At 44.3% G+C, this 25,424-nt stretch overlaps 1 protein-coding gene across 4 annotated transcripts in view; it reads right to left on the reverse strand.

Annotated features, from left to right (window-relative positions):
- The window catches only part of CNIH3 (cornichon family AMPA receptor auxiliary protein 3), a 281,577-nt gene that overhangs the window by 75,924 nt on the left and 180,229 nt on the right, over positions 1-25,424 (reverse strand). The window contains exon 3 of one of the 4 annotated variants that reach the window (XM_081491569.1): positions 19,618-19,711. The exons of the other annotated variants lie outside the window; for them this stretch is intronic. Coding sequence (XP_081347695.1) covers positions 19,618-19,711 — 94 coding nt within the window. The remainder of the gene's footprint in view (positions 1-19,617; positions 19,712-25,424) is intronic. 4 annotated transcript variants of the gene reach the window in all.

Raw genomic sequence — 25,424 nt, forward strand, 5'->3', positions numbered from 1 at the left:
AGGTATAGTAGTTTGCATCTGCTAATCCCAAATTGCTAATTTATCTCTCTCCCCACCTTCCCCTTTGGTAACCACAAATTTGTTTTCTGTCTATGAGTCTGCCTCTGTTTTGTAAATAAGTTTATTTGTTCATTTGTATCATATGCAAGTATTTTCTTCCATCCTGTATTATGTCTTTTCATTCTTAACAGGATGTTTCTCAGAGCAAAAGTTTTTCATTTTAATATTTATCAGTTTATCCAATTTATCAGTTTTCCTTTTATTGATTGTATTTTGGGTGCTGGATCTGAGAACTCCTAAGGCCACAAAGAATTTCTCTTAGGTTTTTTTCCTAAAACCTGGAGTTTTCATAAGGGAAAGTGTAAACTAAAAATGCAGCTTCTTTAATATATTTAGGACTATCAGGTTATTTCTTATTACATGAGCTTGGATAGCATGTGACTTAAAAACTAGCCAGTTTCATCAAAGTTGTCAAACTTATAGCTTGAATTAATATTCAGAGCCACCACCTTCACTGCTTATTTTACTTTCTTATAGAGGGACTCTTCCTTCCTTGTTCTCTTGCTAAGCTTTTGAGATGGAGGTTTGAGTGAACACAGAAAAGACTAGACAAGGCAGCAGCAGAACAGTGGAGACAAAGCAAGACAAGCAGCTCTTCCACCAGCTGCATGACAAACATTCTAGCCAATCAGGTTGTCTCTGACCTTGCCTGGGACTGCGCTGTGCAGGAGAAGCTGCTCAAGAGGGAGAGAAGGGCAGATGCCAGCACCTAGTTGTGTGCAGAGTGGAGGCTCCAGGAGATGCAGAGCCAGGGGCCCAAGGAGTCCACAGAGAGGTCCAGAAAGGGAGGGAGGTCCAAGCAGAGAAACACTCCAGATGTGAAGCTCTCTCTGTGAACCTTGAGCCTTGTCCTTGCTACCACTAGGCTTACGCTAACTCATTCCCAAAGGTCCTGACCCAAACCCTCCAGCTCTTCCCAGCACCCTCAGGGCCCAGGATAATGAGTCAACAATTCACAGACCTTTGGAAGAATTAACATTTTTAAAATGGCCATACTACCCAAAGCAATCTACTGATTTAATGTGATCCCTATAAAAGTACCCATGACATTTTTCAGAGAACTACAAAAAATAATCCTAAAATTTATGGAAGCACTAAAGACCTAGAATTGTCAAAGCAATCTTGAGGAAAAAGAACAAAGCTAGAAGTGTAACCCACCCAGGCTTCAGATAATATACAAAGCTACACTCATCAAAACAGCACGGTACTGGCACAAAAACAGACACATGGCTCCATGGAACAGAACAGGAAGCTCAGAAATAAATCCTCACACCTATGGCCAATTAAATAAGACCTGCCACCATAAAATTCCTAGAAGAGAACATACGCAAAACATTCTCTGAAATAAGCCATAGCAATGCTTTCTTAGAACAATGCTTTCTTAGAACAATGCTTTCTTAGTCTCCTAAGGCAAAAGAAATTAAAAAAAAAAAGCGAGAGAGTACCCATGGACATCTGGTTAAAACTCTTACCCACAGCTTTCGAAATGAGTACCATTGCCCGAGGAGGTTATTATGTGTCAGTTTTAAGTTTCCCATGTCCGCACACTGACATAAGAAGGTAGCCAGTGGACAGAAAACATTTGACTCTATGAACTACTATTCATAAAGTGGCTGGAGTTACATCCCCCCCCCCCCAAAAAAAAAAAAGCGAGAGAGACCTAATTAAATCAAACTTACAACCTTTAGCACAGCAAAGGAAACCATCAACAAAATGAAAAGAAAACACACTGAGAGAAAATATTTGCAAATGATGCAAACAGCAAGGGATTAATTTCCAAAATACACAAAGAGTTGATCCAGCCCAATATAAAAAAAAAAAATCAAAAAATGGGCAGAAGACCTAAATAGACATTTCTCCAAAGAAGATATACAGATGGTGAACAGACACATGAAAAGATGCTCAACGTCACTAATTACTAGAGAAATGCAAATCAAAATCATAACTCATACCAGTCAGAATGGCCATCATTAAAAATTCTTTAACTGCTGGAGAGGATGTGAAGAAAAGGGAACCCTCCTACACTGTGGGTGGGAATGTAAATTGGTGCAGCCAATATGGAAAACAGTATGGAATTTCCTTAAAAAAGGAAAAATAGAACTACCATATGATCCTGCAATCCCACTACTGGACTTATATCTGAGAAAGACAAAAACTCCCATTTGAAAAGATACCTGAGCTCCAATGTTCATAGTAGCACTATTTATAGTAGCCAAGACAGTAAAGCAACCTTAATGTCCATCAACAGATTAATGGGTAAAGAAAATGTAGTGTGTGTGTGTGTGTCTATGTGTGTGTAAGAACCGATGATTTCGAGTTGTGGTGCTAGAGAAGACTCTTGAGAGTCCCTTGAGCAGCAAGGAGATCAAACCAGTCAATCTGAAAGGAAACCAACTCTGAATATTCACTGGAAGAACTGGTGCTGAAGCTGAAGCTCCAATACTTTGGCCACCTGATGCAGAGAGACAACTCTTTGGAAAAGACGCTGATGCTGGGAAAGATTGAGGGCAGAAGAGGGTGACAGAGGATGAGATGGTTGGATGGCATCACCAACTCAATGGACATGAGTTTGAGCAAAATCCAAGTGATGGTGAAGGATAGGGAAGCCTGGCGTGCTGCACTTCATGGGGTAGCAAAGAGTTGGACACGACTGAGCTACTGAACAACAATAAAACTGAAACAGACTCACAGACATAGAAAACAAATTTATGGTTACTAAAGGGGAAGAGGGAGGATCAATTAGGAGTTTGGGATTAATATATATACGCACTACCATATGTAAAATAGATAAACACAATAAGATCCTACTGTATAGCACAGAGAATTAAATTCAATATCTTATAATAATCTATACTGGAAAATAATCTGAAAAAGTAAATATATATAAAATCACTTGGCTGCATACCAGAAACTAACACAACATTGTAAATCAACTATGCTTCAAAAAATTCAAAAATTCATTCTGTGAGGGGCCTCACTATGGATTAGAGCCCCTCCTGTAGCCAGGCATGGGTTGGCCCTAACTCTAGACAGCCTCCATTCCATCAGTCCACATCCCCAGGTGGGGTGAAGCCTGGCCCCAACTCACGGGGCTGTTGTCATTTTCTAGTCACTAAGTCATGTCTGACTCTTCAGTGACCCTATGGACTGTAGCCCACCAGGCTCCTCTGTCCATGGAAGTTTCCAGGCAAGAATACTGGAGTGGGTTGCCATTTCCTTCTCCAGGGGATCTTCCCAACCCAGGGATTGAACTCACAACTCCTGAATGGGCAGGCGGATTCTTTACTGCTGAGCCACCTGTGAAGCCACCTCAAGGGGCAGGAAAGTACAAAAGTCCTCTAGTAAGCCATCTCAAGAAGCCTTCTTTCTTTAGGCCCACAGCCTTTATAATTAGGAGATTAAAAGTTACCTTGCTTGTCTGAAACAGTTATTTTGCTAAAAATAACTATACTCTACTATGGCAAAAACCTTCCTGGAAGAGTAAGAATGAGAGAAAATTCCACCCCCATTAGATAACAAGTCCCCAGGGCTGCCCCGTCAGAGAGTTTAACATTTGGAGAAGCCTCTTTTCTCTGGAACATTCTCTCCTCTGTGTTCCTTCCATGGTGTCCTCTGGCTTCTGAAAGATCTTCACGGGTTGAAGCCTCACAGTCTCACATTTGTATCCCGTTATGTCCCGGCACCATTTCATCTGCACAAGGACTCTGTGCGCTGGATGGGGATGTCCCCCTAGTGTAGAGTTTGGGAAACCAAGCCCCAGGCAGAGCGTCTGAATGAACCACCGGCTACAGCACAGTGGGCAAGCAACAGCCCACACCAGGACCCGGTTTCTGAATCCTGATCAGCTGATGCTCCACGTAGCACCATGTAGTTGCCTACAGACTCCATGTAGTTGTCTCTCTGTGACTTGAAATCCTAAAAAGAAAGTATTGAGTTACTGAAGATGCCCCCAAAGACTTCACTAAGCACCCACGATGTCCCTGACACTGATCTTGGCTCTGGGGTATAGCAGTGAAGCAGAGGACAAGGTCTCTGTTGTCACAGACAAGGGCAGAGGACAGAATCAACAAATACACACACACAAAAAAATCTGAAAATGCTAGAATGTGTAAAGAGAGAACAAGGTGATATGGAGACACAGAACTGGGGGGTGGTCAAGGACGGCCTCTAGGAGGAGGTGCCATCTCAGCTGAGAGACTGAGTGACCGGGAACCAGACACGGAAAGTTCCAGGAGAAGGAAGTTATTATGCTGCAGAGGCCCTAGTGGGGAACAAGGTCATCATGGGTGAGGTGCAGAAAGGCCACGGCAGGTAAAGCCCAGTGACTGAGAAAGACAGTGGGAGGGGATGGGGCCAAGAGCAGGACTGACCAAGAATCCTACCTGTGTGGGACTCAAAAAACCACTCCTCAAAGCAGACCTGAGATGAGAGGTGAGACCCGGTTCAGCCCAACTGCTCTGTTGGTGATGTGGCCTCTTCATGGCTCTCAGAACTGAGCGCCTTTGCCGCTTATGGTTCACAATCCAACAAAGGGATGTGACCGAGAGGGACGATACGAGACAGGTAAGAGTGTGTGAAAGCAGCGTCATGTGTGTACACTGAGGAGCAGGTGGCAAGCTGATGGTCTTTCCTGAGAGGCCGTTAAACCACTCAAATGTAAAGTCAGTGCTCAGAGGTAGTATGAGGAAAGACCAGGAATCCTGGCTAGTCAAACCCAGGAAGCCAGAGGGTGACTTTGCGTTAACCCGACCCAGAGAGTGACTGGACACAAGAAAAGCTGTCCAGAGTTTTCTAAAGGGAGGGCGCGTGGCCTGAGCTCCCCAGAAGTTCTGACCCATCTATCAACAGGGACAGTTCTTTTACCCAGGTATGTGTTCAAGATTCCCGTTTGCAGTAGGGCCACCTGGGCAGACCTTTTTTTGATTTCTCCATGTTGTGGGCTAAACCTCAGAAAGTGGCCTTGTTTTGTTTTTTCTTGGATGGGCTGCATCCTTGCTGTGGCCTGCGGGCTTCTATAGCTGCGGCGCATGGGCTCAGTAGTTGTGGCATTCGGGCTTAGTTGCCCCATGGCATGCGGGATCTTAGTTCCTCAACCAGGGATCGAACCCACGTCCCCTGCATTGGAAGACATTTTCTTAACCACTGGACCATCAGGGAAGTCCCTGTGGCCTTATTTGGAAATAGAGTTGTTGCAGAAATAATCAGTTAAAATGACGTCATACTAGATTAGGGGCCCTAAACCCAGTGACAGCATCGTTATAAGACACAGAAAAGGCCACACAGAAATGGAGGGTGGGGGTGATGCAGCTACAAACCAAGGAGCATCAGGGATGATCAGGAGCCGGCAGAAGCTGGAAGTCACAGGGAAGGATCTTGCCTAGAGCTGTCAGAGGGAGCAGGGACATGCCCTGACTTTAAGACTTTCAGCCTCTTGAACTGTGAAAGAATAAATTCCTACTGAGTCACCAAGTTTGTAGCAATTAGTTAAGGAAACCCTAGGAAACCAACACATTCCACTTGCAAAATATCTGAAATTGTTGCTGCTGTGACCTAAGATGTTTACCAGGAGAGAAGGGCTTTCGTCGCTATCAGTGAAAATTGGTTAGTGTGAATGAAGCCAACAGAAGCATTTCCAGCCCCAAATAAATACCTTCCCTGGGGAAGCAGGCATTTACACTCACCACACGCCTTGTGAGTTCCCTAGAGTCATGCTCAGAATATACTTCTAATTTAGAAAGAAGTCAGTTTATTTTTTTAACTTCTTCTCCATGTCTTGTCCCAACAAGAGTAATTCCTTCAAACCATTTTTGAGAGACAGGAGCTCAACTGGATGGGAGAGAGAAGGGGGACGGGAACAGCTTTACTGGTTGTAACACAGATGGCTTCAGTTTAGTGCTGGTTTTATGTCTGACACTGGAGCAGCTGGAGCATTCTAAAGGTTCCATTCACAGAATCTAAACAGCTATGGGCAACAGTTTGCTAAGCCACACCTGACCCCCAGGAAGAAGGCAGCATCAGCTCCACACTCATGGGTACCACTTCTGCCGGCCCCACATCTCCCTCTTCATCGCTAAGTGAGCCACCATTGACTCCTTGCCTCCTGCTGTCTCTTTAGAGGCAAGAACCCCGTACCTGGAGGAGGACTCGGTGGGGTCTTGACCCTGCAAAGACTAGCTGTGTGACCTTGGGCATATCTCACTTCACTTCTCCAAGCTGTGGTTTCCTTATTCAGAAAATGGAAATAATAACTATCCCTACCTCTACACAGCGCCATGAATGAGAAATGAGGTGCCACAGATCACAGCATCAGAGCAGGAGAGATAAAGATGGGGCTGGATGAGGAGTGAACTGCTGTTACAGAGAAGGCTCCACATGGTGGAATGGTTAAGCCTATGCCTGTGAGTCAGAAAGTCTCAGTTCAAATCCAAACTCCGCCTCATCTATTCATGAGACTGCAGGCAAACTGTTTAACCTTTCCAACCACAGAGTCCTCAAATATAAAGACGGGACAGTAATGGTTCCTACTGCCTATTATGGCTGTGAGGATCAAAGGAAAATAATGTCCATAAAGCACTGGGCACAATGCCTAGTGGCAACAGTAAATATTAATTGTTATTTTTATTACTGTAGTTATTACCAGCATGCAGATGTTAGGACTCCACTTCCCTGGCCTTGAGCACAGTCATTAACATCGCACAGTCTGGATCCAGAAGAACCCAGGCACTCTAGGGGAGGAGGATGTAGGTAGGGGTGGAACCGCTCTGAGGCTACGCATGGATGAGAAAGTGGCAGGCCCATCCTGTTCCCGGTGAGAGAATGAGCACTGGGATACTGGGAATGAGGCTGGGATCAGCACAACAGCTGGGAAAGCAGACATCAGTTGCCCCCAGACCAAGCCCTAGACCCGAATGACGAGTACAACTTGGGGAACACAAGGACACAGCCTATTTGCCATTGCCTGTGCCAGAATTTGCAGACACAGTTGGTTCTGACATTGCTTCCCAGGTGCCCATCTAATTAACAAAAAACAAAGATGCCCCAGAGCCAGGTGTATCTGGCATGGGAGCCGAGAGAACAGGAGACCCAGCTTCAGCCAGGGGACATTCTAGAGTGGAGGAGGTCAGGAGAAGGCCCCCATGTTCTGCTAACTTGGGGTGGGCGAGGCAGCCCCTCTGAAGAACACACGCAGTGAGGGAAGGGTGGGAGTGGAACAGGGAAAAACAAATCCCACTCCATTCTGAATGTTTCTCTTACTTTAACCTTTGTATTCCACTGCTTTCACTACAAGAATGCTGCATGTAGCCTGGGATGTACAGGACAGCCCATTCTCAAGGCTCTGACCTTTACAGGCATAACACTTTTCCATTCACACAGAGATAAAAAGTTACAGAACAGAGAATATCATTTGTCTTGTTGGAGGTTTACAGGAAAGTCATGATCTTTAAACACCTACAGGGACAGTTTCAAGAACAAAAGATTCTGATACAAACAAGTCTGCAATAAGTAACTATACACGCTCCTCCTCTCGTAAAAGACAGCTTGGATTCTAACTTGGGTAAGATGATTCTTTGGGGGACTTCCTTGGAGGTCTAGCAGCTAAGACTTCACCTTTCAATGCAGGGGCTGTGAGTTCAATCCCTGGTAGGGGAGCTAAGATCCTATATGCCTTGTGGCCAAAAAAAACAAAACAGCAAATGGAAACAATATTGTCATAAATTCAATAAAGACTTTTAAAATGGTCCACGTCAAAAACAAATCTAAGGAAGAAAAGATGATCCTTTGGGACACTAGTCAAGCATCTTCTCCATCTGCTGGCTTTTCAAATAAAGTCGCTATCTCTTTTCCCAACAACTTGTCTTTCAATTTACTGGCCTGTCACACAGCAAGCAATACAAGCTCTTCGGTAACAGGAGGAGGGCAGCAGTGGGCAGCCTTCTGAGGTCTTCCTGGTCTCACTCAAGCAGGCCACAGGCCCCTGTTCCACTCAGACCCTAACCCAGCCAGCATCCACAGTACCATAACCCGCTATGCAATGCAAGTTGGGAACCACAGAGTCTAAGTAACTGTTGGCAGCCCCAGCTCCCCCCTTTCTCCCACCACGCTTGCACTTGCTCTGGCATCCTTGGTTCTCAAGCTTGAGGTTTCAGGAGCAATCTCTTGCTTGAAGGGTTTGGTGACCTTCCATTCACCTTTTTGGGCCTTGGCCATAAGCCTCCCACACAGCTCTTGGAATTGCTCCTCCTTTTGGTTCCAATGTCCTCTGATTCTTGGGGCAAGCAACTGCCCCCTCGAGTCCCCAAGCTTGCAGTGCCCAACAGCCAGTGGGCTCAAGTTCTGGGGGAGCACACATCCAAGGGTAAGTGTGAACATGCATCAGGGAGGATCTAACACCCCGGAGAATCTTCCAGGAAGATCCATCCTTATCACAGTTGTTGTTGTTTAGTAGCTAAATCATATCCAACTCTTGGAGAAGAAAATGGCAACCCACTCCAGTGTTCTTGCCTGGAGAATCCCAGGGAAGGTGGAGCCTGGTGGGCTGCTGTCTACGGGGTTGCACAGAGTCGGACACGACTGAAGCGACTTAGCAGCAGCAGCAGCATATCCAACTAATTGCGACCCCATGGACTGTAGCCCACCAGGCTCCTCTGTCCATGGGATTCTCCAGGCAAGAATACTGGAGTGGGTCGCCACTTCCTTCTCCAGGGGATCTTCCCAACCCAAGGATGGAACCTGCATCTCCTGCATCTCCTGCATTGGCAGGCAGATTCTTCACCACCCAGCCAGCAGGGAAGTCCATCACTATTCATTCTTATAAATACTTACTAGGATCTACCATTTGCCAGGCACCATGGTAGGAGTTGGAGATACCGTGAAAAGGAAGGCAGACAAGGCACAGGGCTCTCCCAGTGACCAAGGTCACTTGACCAAGGTCTCCTTGACCAAACCTTAGTCAGGCTCTTCTGAGTCCTCCTCTCAGCTAGGAGTCAGTCCTGGGCTCTGTGTCCATCCTTACCAAGTCTAGTTTCAGCAAGAATCCTGTTAAGTTGGTTGAGAGAATCCTTACTCTAGATATCTGATCACCCTGGCCTGTCTTCAGTAAGAATACTAGTAAGTCAGTTTAGTAAACCTCTCCACCCACCCTTGACGTCTCATCTTAGTGATTTTTCATCACCAACCACTTTACCTTGCTTATTGGCTACAAATCCCCATTGTCAGGGATTTCTCGGATGGTCCAGGGGTTAAGAATTTGCCTTGTCTAATTCATGCTGACGTTTGGCAGAAGCCAACACAATACTGTAAAGCAATTATCCTTCAATTAAAAATAAATGAATTTAATTAGTTAAAAAAAAAAAAGAATTCACCTTGCAAAGCAAGGGATGTGGGTTCCATCCCTGGTCAGGGAACTAAGATCTCACCTGCCATGGGGCAACTAAGCCTGTGAGCCACAACTAGAGAGAAACTCACCCACTATGATAAAATATCCCATGTGTCACAACTAAAACCCAACACAGCCAAAACTAAAATAAATATTTTTAAAAATCCCTTGTCCTTGTATTCATAATTGAGCCCACTCTCTCTCCCCTATTGCAATAGCCCTGAATAAAGCTCCCTTACCACTTTAACAAGTGCCAGAATAATTTTTTCTTTAGCACTAAATTTATTCATTCGCATGTTAACTTCAAAAAAGCAACAGCCTTTGGGCACAACAGCCTATTAAGCAAAACACTGACTTTTCCAAATGTGAGTGTGAACTCTGTAATCAAATTGAAGATGGGATTTATATAAAGGGATGCAAGACCCCAAGCTCTAGGCCAGAACTTAAATTTTTCTAAGTTGGTGGTAGTGGGTTGCTTCTTTTGGCTTGAGATCCTCAGGAGCAGAGGGTGAATTAACCACACTCCTTGGTTCATTACACACTGTCATCATGGATCTGGGCAAGGCCCTCTCTTACTTTACTAATTTATCTATTCGTTTCCTTTTCTCCCATTAGCCTTTCCTTCCATTAGAGGTGATTATTGGTTTATGTTTAATGGGTATCTTTCTCTTTGTTATATTCTTACAAAATGTGCATATGTTTGCGTACATATGTGTGTGTGTGTGTTTGCATGTGTGCTGGGTCTTCACTGCTGCACAGGATTTTCTCTAGTTGTGGTGAGCCGGGTCTACTCTTCATTGTGATGTAAGGGCTTCTCACTGCAGTGGCTTCTCTTGTTGTGGAGCAGGGGCTCTAGGCACTCGGGCTTCAGTAGTTACAGCACAGTGGCTAAGTCGCTGTGATGTCCAGGCTCCAGAGCTTGGCTGAGTAGTTGTGATGCATGGGCTTATTGCTTCACAGCATGTGGGATCTTCCTGGGCCAGAAATCGATCGAACCTACATCTCCTACAGCGGCAGGCAGACTCTCATCCACTGTGCCAACAGGGAAGTACCCTGTGTGTACACATTTTTAATTTACCTAACTGTATCTCATTCTCTTGCTTACCTCTTGCACTTAGCAAAGTAGCTACAGGGCTCCATTGGTGTAGCCTCTACAGTTTGTCTATCTGTGCTCCCAAGGAGAGACACAGGCTGATTTGACCTTTGCACACTGAATAATGCTCCAAAATCCCCATGCATGTTCCCTTAAGGATTGGTCTGGCATTTCCTCTAGATTTATACCTAGGAATGGGACTGCTAGGCCATGTGATTTATGGTTTTTTTAATAGAAAAGTACTAAGGGGCTACAGTCCACAGGATCACAAATGGTTGCACACAAATGAAGCAACTAATCATGCACGCACTCCCCCACCACCCTCCTAAGTGGCTGCATTCCCCCTGTGGGGTGCTAAGGACTCTTCATCCTACACTCCTGCCAACACTTAGCAGCATCCAGCTTTCCCCCTTTTGAAGTCTAATAAGTTTTAAGTGATCTTTTGTTGTTTTAACTTGCTTTCTCCAGATAGAGCCTCTCTCCATATAATGGAGAGCCTTTTATACTTCTTTTCTGTAAATTGCCTGCTTAGCTGCTAGGCCCATTTTTCTATGTGGTTGTTGCCATTTTTCTTTTTGATTCGCACCTGTTGCTACTATGCTGTAGATGTGAATCTTCTTTCAGTTTTAGACATATTAAATACCTTCTCTCATCCATCACCTATTAACTGTAGTATCCTTCACTGAGTGGAAATCAAATTTTCCCTTTATGTTTTATATTTTTTGAAGTTTTTTTTAAAAAGAAGTTCTTCTTTGCCCCTAAGACACAAAGATAAGACACTTATGTTATTTTCCATTTTCTTTATGAGATTTTAGTTCTCTAGTTAGTCCTTTCCTGTCCTCCAACACCAGTGACTTCACTTGTTGTTGTTGTTAAGTCACGTCTGACTCTTTGTGACCCTATGGACTGTAGCCTACCAGGCTCCTCTGTCCATGGGATTTCCCAGGCAAGAATAGTGGGGTGGGTTGCCATTTCCTTCTCTAGGGGATCTTCCCGACTCAGGGATCAAACCCACATCTCCTGCATTGGCAGGCGAATTCTTTACCACTGAGCTACCAGGAAAGCCCAGTGACTAGGCTATGGAGAGTCAACTAAAAGGGATCAGAGTTATTAGTTCATTCACTGAATATTTAATGAGCCCCTACGATATGAGGCATTATGCTTGGAGCTGCAGATAGAAGAAAAGACATTGTCCCTGGGGCAGCAGATAGACAATAGGACATTGTCCTTGGACTCAATGACAGGAGTGGAATAGCAACTCTATGTGACCTAATAGGAGATGAGAGAAATCCGGAAAGGGCAACCCTAACTTGAAGAGATTAAATTTCAACTTGCAAACTGCCTGGATGAGACTTGTCTCAGAAGGCATATGTAAATCATATGCAAGTCAGATGAAAATGACTATGCAAATATTTGTATATCCCAAGAATAGCCCAGAGAGGAACATCCTTGGGACTTTAGAATTCCTTTCCCAGTCTAACGTAAATTGGTGCAGACACCAATGGATAACAGTATGGAGGTTCCTTAAAAAACTGAAAATAGAGCTATCATGTGATCCTGCAATCCCACTCCTGGGCATACATCCAGAGAAAACCATAATTTGAAAAGATACATGCATCCTATTGTTGACTGCAGGACTAACTACCATAGCCAAGATGTGGAATCAACCTAAATAAATGTCCATCGACTGATGAATAAAGAAGATATGGTGTATATATAGATATAGATATACAGATACACATGTACACATGCATATGTATATATTGAGGAGGGCATAGTAACCCACTCCAGTATCCTTGCCTGTAGAATCCCATGGACAGGGGAGCCTGGTGGGCTGAAGTCCATGGGATACAAAGAGTCAGACACAACTGAAGTGACTGAGCAGCCCTCATGCGCGCGTGCGCGCACACACACACACACATATATAATATATATAAAAATAATATGCAATATTCAGTTCAGTTCAGTTCAGTCGCTCAGTCGTGTCCGACTCTTTGCAACCCCATGAATTGCAGCACGCCAGGCCTCCCTGTCCATCACCAACTCCCGGAGTCTACCCAAACCCATGTCCATCGAGTCGGTGATGCCATCCAACCATCTCATCCTCTGTCGTCCCCTTCTCCTCCCGCCCCTAATCCTACCCAGCATTAGGGTCTTTTCCAATGAGTCAACCCTTCGCATGAGGTGGCCAAAGTATTGGAGTTTCAGCTTCAACATCAGACCTTCCAATGAACACCCAGGATTGATCTCTTTTAGGATGGATTGATTGGATCTCCTTGCAGTCCAAGGGACTCTCAAGAGTCTTCTCCAACACCACAATTCAAAAGTATCAATTCTTCGGCGCTCAGCTTTCTTCACCGTCCAACTCTCACAACCATACATGACCACTGGAAAAACCATAGCCTTGACTAGATGGACTTTTGTTGGCAAAGTAATGTCTCTGCTTTAAATATGCTATCTAGGTTGGCCATAACCTTCCTTCAAAAAGAATGAAATAATGCCATTTGCAGCAACATAGATGGATCTAGAAATTATCCTACTAAGTAAAGTAAGCCAAAAAACAAATACCATATGATATTGTTTATGTATGGAATCTAAAAAAAAATAATACAAATGAATTTATACACAAAACATACATAGATCATAGACATAGAAAACAAACTTATGGTTACCAAAAAGGAAAGGAGGTGGGAAGGATAAATTTGGAGTTTGGGATTAACATATACACACTGCTGCTGCTGCTGCAGCTAAGTCACTTCAGTTGTGTCCGACTCTGTGCGACCCCATAGATGGCAGCCCGCCAGGCTCTCCTGTCCCTAGGATTTTCCAGGCAAGAACACTGAAGTGGGTTGCCATTTCCTTCTCCAATGCATGAAAGTGAAAAGTGAAAGTGAAGTCGCTCAGTCATGTCCGACTCTTAGTGACCCCATGGACCGCAGCCCACCAGGCTCCTCCGTCCATGGGATTTTCCAGGCAAGAGTACTGGAGTGGGGTGCCATTGCCTTCTATATACACACTACTATATATAAAATAGATAACCAACAAAGATCTACTGTATAGCACAGGATACTTATACTCAATATTTTGTAATAACCTATAAGGAAAAAGAATCTGAAAAAGAATATATATATATTCTTTTCTATATATACATAAAACTATATATATATATATAATTGAATCACTTTGCTGTACACCTGAAATTAACACAATATTGTAAATCACTGATACCTCAATTAAAAAAAAACAAAAACAGAATTCCTTCCCCAATCTAGAAGGATTTGTACCAGGACTAGAATGTTAGGCTTTAATGTTCAAGTCCTCAAAACCAAATGTGGAATCAATCATGAAGAAAACATTGATCAAATGCCCTCAACTCAGCCTCCATAGTGCACCTAATGGGCAGCATTTCCTTCCTTGGAAAGCCATTTTCTGGGAGTGATTTCCTCCATAACTACACACACCCACGAATGAGTTTGGTGAAGGAAGGCTTAGCCATAACTCTCTGTGGAAACCTCCAAGGGCTTGCAACAACACTTCTGTTAGCAAATGCCTGCCAGATTGATCTTCTCCTGCAGAGAGACTTCCCCACCAGAGGAATATTATTAAGGTTTTCAAGGCAGCACCATCTGCCTTGAGAAGTCTTAAGAGCCAGGTACTATACATTTAATAATTGAAATAATTCAAAGGGAGAATAGCAACTACAGTATCAAGTGAGAATGAAACCAAAATGCCCAGGCCATGCCTCTGCTGGCACTCCTTCCACAGCAGGGGAGAAAGCAGGTGGATAACCTCACAGCAAGGGTGTATCAATACCCCACCTCCCCACCGTCACTACCTGAAGGCACATACAAGGTAAACAGCCCAAGCTCAGGGAAAGGGTACCTTCCTGTATGGGAGTCAGGAACTTGAGTTTGGGTCCTGGCTTTGCTCTTGACTATGATGCTGGGTAATCTCTTTGCCCACTCGTGCCTCAGTTTCCTTGTATGCCAAATCAGCACATGGAGGCAGATCAGCATTTCTGAACATCAGATAGGAACAGTAAGCATGTCGGCTTTTTTTAGGGACGTTGTCAAAACACAAGCCCTGCCCTTGATCTGCTAAGTCAAAATGAGGGTAGCATGGCCAGAACCACTTGAAAACTACCTTTCTTTCTGCTCTAACATGCTGTATGAGACTTGGAGAATGTTATCACGTCACGTACCTGCAGCATCCCTCGGACAATAAAAGCCCAGCATATTAGCCTCCTCAGGAACTACAGACATAGTCCTCAGCTTTATCACTGTCTTTAACTCTTACCTGTAGATACTATTCCATGGTGTTGGGAGAATGGAAAAAACCTATAAATCTCTTTGTGAATGCGTGTTTGTGTGTGCTAAGTTGCTTCAGTCATGTCCAGTTCTTTGCAACCCTATGGACTGTAGCCCGCCAGGCTCCTCTGGCCATGGGATTCTCCAGGCAAGAATACTGAAGTGGGCTGCCAAGCCCTTCTCCAGGGGATCTTCCCGACACAGGGATCAAACCCAGGTCTCCTATATTACAGGATTGAACCCGTGTCTCTCATGTCTCCTGCACTGGCAGGCAGACTCTTTACCACTAGCATCACCTGGGATGGGAAGCCCCTCTTGGTGAATACAAACAACCTTAACAAAGTTATTTATTCATTTTTAATCTTGGTTTCTTTTAAATTTATTTTTTATTTTTTGGTCACACCAAGTGGCATATGGGACCTTAATTCCCCAACTAGGGATTGAACCCTCACCTCTTGTAATGGAAGCACCAAGTCTTAACCACTGGACTGCCAGGGAAGTCCCCTTTAACAGTAGTTTAGATCTATAAACCCTAATTTGAAAACATAGCTTTGATTTCAACAGTGAGCCTCCACACATCCCACATACAGAAAGAACACATGCAAAGAACCCCATTGGTTATGAGTGCCTCTGGGATTCCGGGATGAAATGCTCTGTGAGAAGAGACACTGTTTTGTTCATCATTGCTGAATAAGTGAGATAACAGAAAGTAAATATATTGGTCTCTGCCCCTGTTCCTGGCACAGAGCTCCTAAAACTCTTACAAATTCCTAAGTGACTGGGAGCAACTTTCATTCTATTGAGGCAATTTTGGGTGGTCTCCTGGATGGGGACTGGACACCAGAAAGACCAGGTCATGATTAGAAGCTTGGAACTTTCAGCTTCTTATTCTCCAGAGAGGAGTGAGGGGCTAGAAATGAGTAAATGATTAATGATGCCTATGTGAGGAAGCTTCCATAAGATCCGAAGAGTACAGGGTTTGGAGAGCTCACAGGTTAGTGAAGACATCCACACTGGGAAAGTGATGCACTCCAGCTCCACAGGGACAGAAGCACCTGTGCTCGGAACCCTCCCAGAACCTGCCTTTTGTATCCTTTATCTGGCTGTTCATCTATATCCTTTATTGTATTCTTTAATAACCTGGCAAATAAAAGAAGTGTTTCCCTGAGTTCTGTGAGCTGCTGAGGCAAATTAATCAAACCTGAGAGGGACGGGGTCATGGGAACTTCCAGTTTGTAGCCAAGTAGGAGGTAATTTACATATAAACTGGGGACCACTACTTGCAGTTGGTATCTAAAATGGCAACCGTCTTGTGGGTTGTTGTTTGGTCACTAAGTCGTGTCCTATGCACAGGACTGGAAGAGGTCAGTCTTCATTCCAATCCCAAAGAAAGGCAATGCCAAAGAATGCTCAAAATACCGCACAATTGCACTCATCTCACATGCTAGTTAAGTAATGCTCAAAATTCTCCAAGCCAGGCTTCAGCAATACGTGAACCATGAAATTCCAGATGTTCAAGCTGGTTTTAGAAAAGGCAGAGAAACCAGAGATCAAATTGCCAATATCCGCTGGATCATCGAAAAAGCAAGAGAGTTCCAGAAAAACATCTATTTCTGCTTTATTAACTATGCCAAAGCCTTTGACTGTGTGGATCACAATAAACTGTGGAAAATTCTGAAAGAGATGGGAATACCAGACCATCTGACCTGTCTCTTGAGAAACCTGTATGCAGGTCAGGAAGCAACAGTTAGAACTGGACATGCAACAACAGACTGGTTCCAAATAGGAAAAGGAGTACGTCAAGGCTGTATATTGTCACCCTGCTTATTTAACTTATATGCAGAGTACATCATGAGAAACGCTGGGCTGGAAGAAACACAAGCTGGAGTCAAGATTGCCGGGAGAAATATCAATAACCTCAGATATGCGGATGACACCACCCTTATGGCAGAAAGTGAAGAAGAACTAAAGAGCCTCTTGCAGAAAGTGAAAGAGGAGAGTGAAAAAGTTGGCTTAAAGCTCAACGTTCAGAAAACTAAGATCATAGCATCTGGTCCCATCACTTCATGGGAAATAGATGGGGAAACAGTGGAAACAGTGTCAGACTTTATTTTTTTGGGCTCCAAAATCACTGCTGATGGTGATTGCAGCCATGAAATTAAAAGACGCTTACTCCTTGGAAGGAAGGTTATGGCCAACCTAGATAGCATATTTAAAAGCAGAGACATTACTTTGCCAACAAAAGTCCGTCTAGTCAAGGCTATGGTTTTTCCAGTGGTCATGTATGGATATCAGAGTTGGATGGTGAAGAAAGCTGAGTGCCGAAGAATTGATGCTTTTGAACTGTGGTGTTGGAGAAGACTCTTGAGAGTCCCTTGGACTGCAAGGAGATCCAATCAATCCATCCTAAAAGAGATCAATCCTAGGTGTTCATTGGAAGGTCTGATGTTGAAGCTGAAACTCCAATACTTTGGGCACCTCATGCGAAGGGCTGACTCATTGGAAAAGACCCTAATGCTGGGTAGGATTGGGGGCGGGAGGAGAAGGGGACGACAGAGGATGAGATGGTTGGATGGCATCACTGACTCGATGGACATGGGTTTGGGTAGACTCCGGGAGTTGGTGATGGACAGAGAGGCCTGGTGTGCTGCAATTCATGGGGTCGCAAAGAGTCGGACACGACTGAGCGACTGAACTGAACTGAAGTCGTGTCTGACTCTTTGCAACTCCATGGACTGTAGCCTGCCAGGCTCCTCTGTCCATGGTATTTCTCAGGCAAGAATAGTGGAGAGGGTTGCCATTTCCTTCTCCAGGGGATCGTCCCGACCCAGGGATCGAATCCACATCTCCTGAATCTCCTGCATTGGCAGGCAGATTCTTTACCATTTGAGCCACCAGGGAACCCCACCTTGGGGGACTGAGCTTTGAACCTGTGGGATCTTTTCACTATTCCAGGCAGGCAGTGTTAGAACTGAGTTAAACTGTAGGACACCCAGTTGATTTCTGCAGAGAATTACTTGAGGTGTGTGTGGCAGGGGGCTTCCACACACTTGGTGACCAGAAATGAAGTTGTAAAGGAAACACAACAGAAGGAAAAATCTCAGTTTTTCCTTACACAGCTGCCTCCCCACCATTTGGATCAGGGCTAACACAACAGATGTTCAACAAATATCTACTGAAAGGATAAATGAACAAGTTTACCTATTTTTGTATCCTTGGCCCAGTGCTTGGAATAAATGTTAAATGAGCACATGAACCAATAGGAAGCATTTTAAACTTCTCAAGATACTTGTATGAATACTTCATTAATTAAGCACAACCACCCACCCAATGCTTCTTGCAGACAAAGTGAGGGACATCCTTCTCCTACTCTCACATATGCTTAAGGAAATATTATCTCTGCACCAAAGATGGAGCCCTGGGGGACTCCAGCATTCAAGAGGTCAGTTCCCTGAGGACAATCACATGTCCATCCATCATGAGGCAGGTCCCAGGATTTGGAACCTCCATCTAGACCATTCTCCTCCAGACTCCCTAAGTGATTAACTGACTTTACCCATATTCAAAATGTGTAAGAATACTCTACCTTATAGGAAGTTATTTCAGGTAGCTTATCAGAACTACATAAAATAGCAACAACAAAAAAATGAGAATAAAAGTTAGATCCAGGAAAAAATTCAAATCTGAATGAAAGGTAAAAGTTGAGAGAAGGAAATACACACACACATGTCCACACACACACACATACACAAACTCTAGGATCCCAAAGGAAGCCAAATTAGGTGGCTTGAAAATTTGGATCTAAGCTTCCCAGAAATTAAGATTGGAAAAGAAATCAGTTACACAGTTCTCGATGTCCAGAAAGAAAAAGGGTACCTAAGGGGAAACAAACTATCCCCAACACTCACATCTAAGTTATTTTTCGCACATATTTTAATTCACAGTATAGGGTACACACAGCAACAGGTAGACTGTCATTGGAGCCACACTCAATGATGGCTGAGAACTCAACATGAAATGTGACTCAGTGAAAACAAGTCATACTGTCCAGATTTTGAATGTGCTGCAAACAGTCTTCCATGAATCTATCTCCCATTGAGGCATCTGAACAGATGGAGAACACGTAAGAAGAGGCTGGGTTTCCTGTGGTTCTCCTACTACATGGAGCTCCAATGGCCACCAGCAACACTGACAATGATGTGAAAACTGAAGAGTCTAGCCAGGTTCCTCTCTCCTGCCTGGATGTCCATTTTCCTTCAACCTGAATGTGAGCTGTATTGAAAAGTCTCCATTTACCCCTCTAGATCCCACTCAGCTCTCCTCCACTCTATGCTCAGTCACTAAGAAATGTACCACCTGGCTTTCCTTGCCCTCTGGCTTCTTATTACTTCAGGCCAATAGGAGGCACTAGCAGGGTACTTATTCCCCAGGTCCCTTCTTGTTGGACCTGGGTTAGGCAGTGTTTCTGCCCCTCCACCTGAGGCCACAGGCCCCCTCAGGAGGCACCCTCACCCTCACAATTCTTATGAAGTTCTCGCAACGGCACCCTACTTGCCCCTCCTGACCGGAAGCGGTAAGTTTCCCCTTCTGACTGACGCTGGTGCTTCACTATCCATGTTGGTTTCTTAATCCAACTCCTCCTCTGTAAATAGTCTTTTCATTAAACCATCCTCAATCACCTCCTCTGAATGTGTCATCTGTCTTCTACTGCAACCCTGACCAATATAGAGCCAACAAGAGACCTGAAGGTTAGGCCAGGTCTAACATGGTAAAGAATTCACCTGCAATGGAGGAGATGCAGAAGATTCAGACTGGATCTCTGGGTTGGGAAGATCCCCTGGAGAAGGAAATGGCAACCCACTCCAGTATTCTTGCCTGGAAAATTTCAGAGACAGAGAAGCCTGGTGGGCTACAGTCCATAGTGTTGCAAAGAGTCAAACATGGCTGAGCAACTAAACACAGACACATACATCTAAAAATGAAACAAATAAACACTCTAGTACCAAAACATCTACTTAAATTCTTTTCTTAGTACCATTCCTTCAAATACAGTAATTTGGCGCCAAAACAAACAAATAAATATTCTAGATACATTCCAGCATGTGAATCGATGATTAATCAAGTTCTGAACATTCTGTATGTTATACAGAAATGGAATCATTTTGGCCTAGATAAATTTCAAAGCCAGTACTACTAGTTACTAATTGCTCAGCAGAGGAGTTTGTTTGTTTGCTTGTTTGTTTTTTAAATCTCAGGAACACTCCTGCAAAACAGCAGGCTTTGAATAAAACAGCTTTCTAATGAATTTTCCAGGATGAGTTATTTGCAAAGTGTGCCCAAAGTAACTAAAGGAAGTGACCTGCTATATGGAGCTATTGAATGTAACCAATTAAATTTTACAGGACATCTGCTGATGCTGGTTTTAGAACTAGGTTTCACACAATGGCTAAAATAAGTGCCTATTGAGGCCACTGTTAGCTTATGACCAAAGTTAAAAAAAGAAAAAACTGTATCATCAGCATACAGAAAATCCTATTAAAAAAAAAAAATGACAAGCTCCATAGAAAGGAGACATGTACCTAGATTATCCAAAAGCAACTTCAAATCTTTAAGCTTAGGTTAAAAAGGAAGAAGGGCTGGAACACAGCTGCCTTACTTTGTTCAAAACAAATATCTGATCTAGTAGAAGCCTCTGAGTTCACATTGACTTGCAGTAGTGTTAAAGGACAACAGTAGCTGAGAGTTTATGTTGAGTTCATACAATTTCACCATTCACACAGTAAAAGCCTTAGACAGTCTTATATTTTCTTTACCAGCTGCCTTCCTGAGAGAAGTATGTAAAAGTGATCAACAAAAAGATAGAAATATCTGAAACCCAGTTGCTCCCCACGTAAAATACTGGTTTAAGAAATGCGAACCCACAACTTAAGGAAGAAAAACATAAAATGTAAATGAAATGTCTAATAAACTCAGTCACTTCTAATGATGAGATCTTCTCGGTTTGAAACACGATTAGCCAAAAAATGATTTTGAAGGGAAATGTAACCTAATTAATAATTTACTTTAGCTACAGAAATGTGGCCTCTCAAATGGGTAGGCATGAAATGTTTTCCTTTCCTCATGTTCCTTTCCTTGCCATGAGCAAAGGAAATTTCCAGTGATTCCTGCTTCTGCGTCATTTCCACCACCTCTGTCCTCTCCACCCCTGCACAGCCAGAGCTGCTAAGACCTGCCCAGATTGGTTTGAGTGGAGAACAGAAGCTCATGCCCTCCTAAGCAATTCTCACCAGGGACATGAAGCACATTAGCAGCCCCAGCCACATCAGCTGCTGCAACCTGGACTTAGTTTTGCTTCCCTGGGTTTGGTTTCTAAAGGAAGTCCAGAAATAACTGTGTGGTGCAGCTCTGATGTCTTTCCTGTTCTTTCTTTGGGGACATGGTGTGTACAACAAGGATCCTTCCTCAGCCACCCTGCCCAGTATAGGACTTGCTTGCTGTAACAGGAGTGTGCTTGCCAAGGCCCCAGCACTGCTTAGCCCTTGTCTCCCCCCACTCCTAGGGGCTTTAATTCTGTTTCTTTCCCCACACCCTTTCCTCCTATACCAAGCAACTGGCTAGAGTCCAGCTGACTGCAAAAGGACTGATTACCTGGAACAGATACTTGCGCCAACGTGACTTTCAGCAACCTGCCTACAGCTGCTGAACTCATCAAACCTGTTGACTATTGTGCAGCAGACCCTTGAGGACTAGAGCCACATTATTCCCGACCCCCTGATGTCGAGTCCAGTCCAGGCATTGACCCCAGTCTCCCTTGTTGATCTGCTGCAACACAAACACCATCGCATGCTCCTATCTGATCAAGCCTCTAGCACACAGGGAAGAAAGGTCTGGGTGAGGTCACACACCAGTTTTTTTCCAACCCTACAAAACCCGAAAATTAAAGGTCAAACTTCCATGCAATACTTCTTTGCAGAAATAGCCAACAGGGGCTTCCCTGGTGGTTCAGTAGTAAAAAAAATCCACCTGCAATGCAGGAGATACAGGTTCGATCTCTGATCTGGAAGGATCCCAACATGCCAGGGAGCAACTAAGCCTGTGCTCTAGAACCCATGATCCACAACAAGAGGTCACTTCAGTGAGAAGGCTGCACATCACAACTAGAGAAAAGCCCACGCAGCAACAAAGACCCAGCAAAGCCAAAATTAAATAGATAAATAATTTTTTTTTGGTGAAAGCATTCATTAAAAAAAAAAAAATGAAGACAAAATAGCCAACAGGTCAATAGCATTAAAAAAGTTTTTCAACCTCACTGATAAGCAAAGGAATGCAAATGAATGTAACAGTGAGGTATTATTTGACACCTATCAAACTGAAAAAGAAATTTAAATATGATAAGTAAACTGCCGTTGGGAAAGCAGAGAAAAAGGAACCCCCACCCACTACTGGTGAAAACATGAACTGACACAGCCTTTGGAAAGCAATCTGATAATGTCTACTGCTAATGAAAACAAACACTCCCTTCACCCAGCAATCCTCCTTCTGGGGCTCTAGCTTCTTGAAATAAAGGCACCACTAGGTAAGACTAGATGTCCAAGCACTGTCTGAGATGGCAAAAAAAAACTGAAAACACAGTGAATGCTTATCAGTAAGAAAATGGCTGCACAAGCAGTGATGGATTCAATTCACGGCTTTTGACGCCACCCGGAGCTGGATCTGCACAGATGAACTGAGAGGGGCTTCCTTGAGCTGTTACTCAGCAGGAAAAGCAAGGTGCAGAAAAACTGCAAACCAAATCCAAGACACTCCCTTAAGGAGTATTTGTGTTTGTATGTGATTACATGACCATGAAGAAATATATGGAAGATGCCCACCAGGCTGCCAACACCAGTGACCTTGAGTATGGGAGGTGACAGTGGTGGGAGGGGAAGGCAAGTGCCCACGGGTGGACAGAATAGTGGAGCAAGAACAGCAACGAAAAATAGAACTTTCTAAAGTGGAGATGAAAAAAATAGAATATATGATGCAATTTCATAGAATTCCTTTTATGTAAAATTATGCTATGTGTGTCCATAAAAAGATACATGAAAGTATAGTTACCAGAACGCTAATACACGTTATCACTATGCGGTGGCCTTATACCATTCCTGCATTATTTGCATTTTTAATAAGTATGAATTATTCATATAGTCAGAGAAAATACCCTTCAAAGCTATTTTATGTTAATTTTTTTATTCTCTTGCTTTTCTAATTCTACCATCACTCTAAACTCCCTACCTCCAATCAAATAAACCACATCATAGAGGAGCTGCATTGGATTCAATGTTGACCTGTGTGTGTGTGAGAGAGAGAGAAAGTCTTCTCTCTCTGCCTTGGGCCAGAAGATCCCATCACGTTTAGTGTCTACACTGAACACAGGCAGGTGGGTCCATACCTACCTACTCACCTTTGCAGGAAAAGGGAGCCCAGATCTTAAACCAGGCTTGGGGGAGACTTGCCCGAATTCTAGCAACAACAAAGAGCCTTCTCTTCAATCACCATCCCAGGAGTTGGGTTCTGGCAAATCTCCTAACCTCTTAATTCTAAGAAGAGAGTTTATGAGGCCTCTGGGACTTCCCTGGTGGTCCAGTGGTTAAGAATCTGCCTGCCAATCCAGGGGACACAGGTTCAATCTCTGGTCCAGGAAGATCCCACATGCAGTGGGGCAACTTAGCCCCTGCACCACAACTACTGAGCCCAGTTCTAGAACCCGTGTTCTGCAACAAGAAGAGCCACCGCAATCAGAGAAAGCCCAAGTGCAGCAATGAAGTCCCAGCACAGCCTAAAATAAGTCAAATAAATAAGTAAAATTTCTAAGGCCTCTGGAACCTCATGTGAATAGAAAGTTTTTAGGAACAGCATGCCAAGGCTCTAAAAGAATTCTTTTTGTCGTGGCTGTGGGAACAGTCCTTCACTCCACCACTCACATTTTGCCAACATTACAGTCTAGAGTCCCAGAGCCAAAGACAGGGCTACACACAGGGGCAGCAGGGGCAGGGGCCACTGTCCAGAGCGAGGCAGCTGGGCCAGGTCATGTGGCTCTGGTGCTTATTTGCAAAAATTTACACGTGGATCTCAAGAGGCCTAATTCTAAGTTTTTAAAATCAAATTGCATAGTTTGTGCAACTTCTTGGAAGTGTGTGTTCAATGAACCGCCCTGCTTGGTCTGGATCCAGGGACACAGCTAGCCTGTTGAAAAGCACTACTTAAGCAGGGAGTGCCCTTTCTACACTCCAGAAAGTCCTCCAGGGGAGGTTCTCCCACCCTTCCCAGCTCCCCACCCTGTCCACCCAGATCCCCTACCCCGAGCCCAACCCAGAAGCGCTCCTTGGCCTCAGAAGCTGGTTGAGGGTGTGGACAGCCCCAGGTCCCGTGTTGGAGGCTTCACCTTTTTCAGGACACTTAGGTTGTGTGCAAAGCAGAACTTCAGCTGCCACCCCGACACAAGAGCATCAGCTGCTGGCCTGCGCAGAAAGCACACCTGTTCAACAAGCCCTTACCCACTGCTCCTATCTCCTGAGCCAAATGCCCATCTGACTCACTGTTACACCTTGCTCACTCAATTCCTGCCAATTCCCAGACGACTAAGATTCTGTTAAGCACAACATTCACGTGCAGCTATCATTCCACCGGCTTTCTGAACTCATGGGAATCTCCTGGATTTGGATTTGCAGTGAAGAGAGTGTGGAAGCAGTGAAGGGCAAGACAGAGCAGAGGCAATCGACCAGCCCTCTCAGGACTGCTCTGCTTGGGTGGCCCAGATTAGAGAACGGATCCAAAGGGATGACAGAGGATAAGATGGTTAGATGGCATCACTGACTCGATGGACATGAGTTTGAGAAAGCTCCAGGAGTTGGTGATGGACAGGGAAGCCTGGTGTGCTGTAGTTCATGGGGTCTCAAAGAGTTGGACACAACTGAGAGACTGAACTGAACTGAACTTGGGGATTTCCTTGCTTGGGCAGTTTCCCCCAAGTCTCTACCCACCCAAATGAAGCAAATAGAAGAGGGGGGAAATGGAAACAGTGACAGACTTTATTTTCTTGGGCTCCAAAATCACTGTGGATGGTGACTGCAGCCATGAAATTAAAGACACTTGATCCTTAGAAGGAAAGCTATGACACACTTAGTGTATTAAAAAGCAGAGCCATCACTCTGCCAACAAAGGTCAGTATAGTCAAAGCTATGGTTTTTCCAGTAGTTGTGTACGGATGTGAGAGTTGGACCATAAAGAAGGCTGAGTACCAAAAAACATGATACTTTCGAACTGCGGTGCTGGAGAAGACTCTTGAGAGTCCCTTGGACTACAAGGAGATCAAACCAGTCAGTCCTAAAGGAAATCAACCCTGAATACTCATTGGAAGAACTGATGTTGAAGCTGAAGTTCCGATCCTTTGGCCACCTGATGTGAAGAGCTGACTCACTGGAAAAGTCCTTGATGCTGGGCAAGATTGAGGGCAGGAGGAGAAGGGGACGACAGAGGATGAGATGATTGATGGCATCACTGACTCAATGGACATGAGTCTGAGCAAGCTCCAGGAGATGGTGAAGGA

Source organism: Giraffa tippelskirchi, chromosome 5, assembly GCF_054371585.1.
Source record: "Giraffa tippelskirchi isolate mGirTip1 chromosome 5, T2T-mGirTip1v1.2.pri, whole genome shotgun sequence".
NCBI lineage: Eukaryota > Metazoa > Chordata > Mammalia > Artiodactyla > Giraffidae > Giraffa > Giraffa tippelskirchi.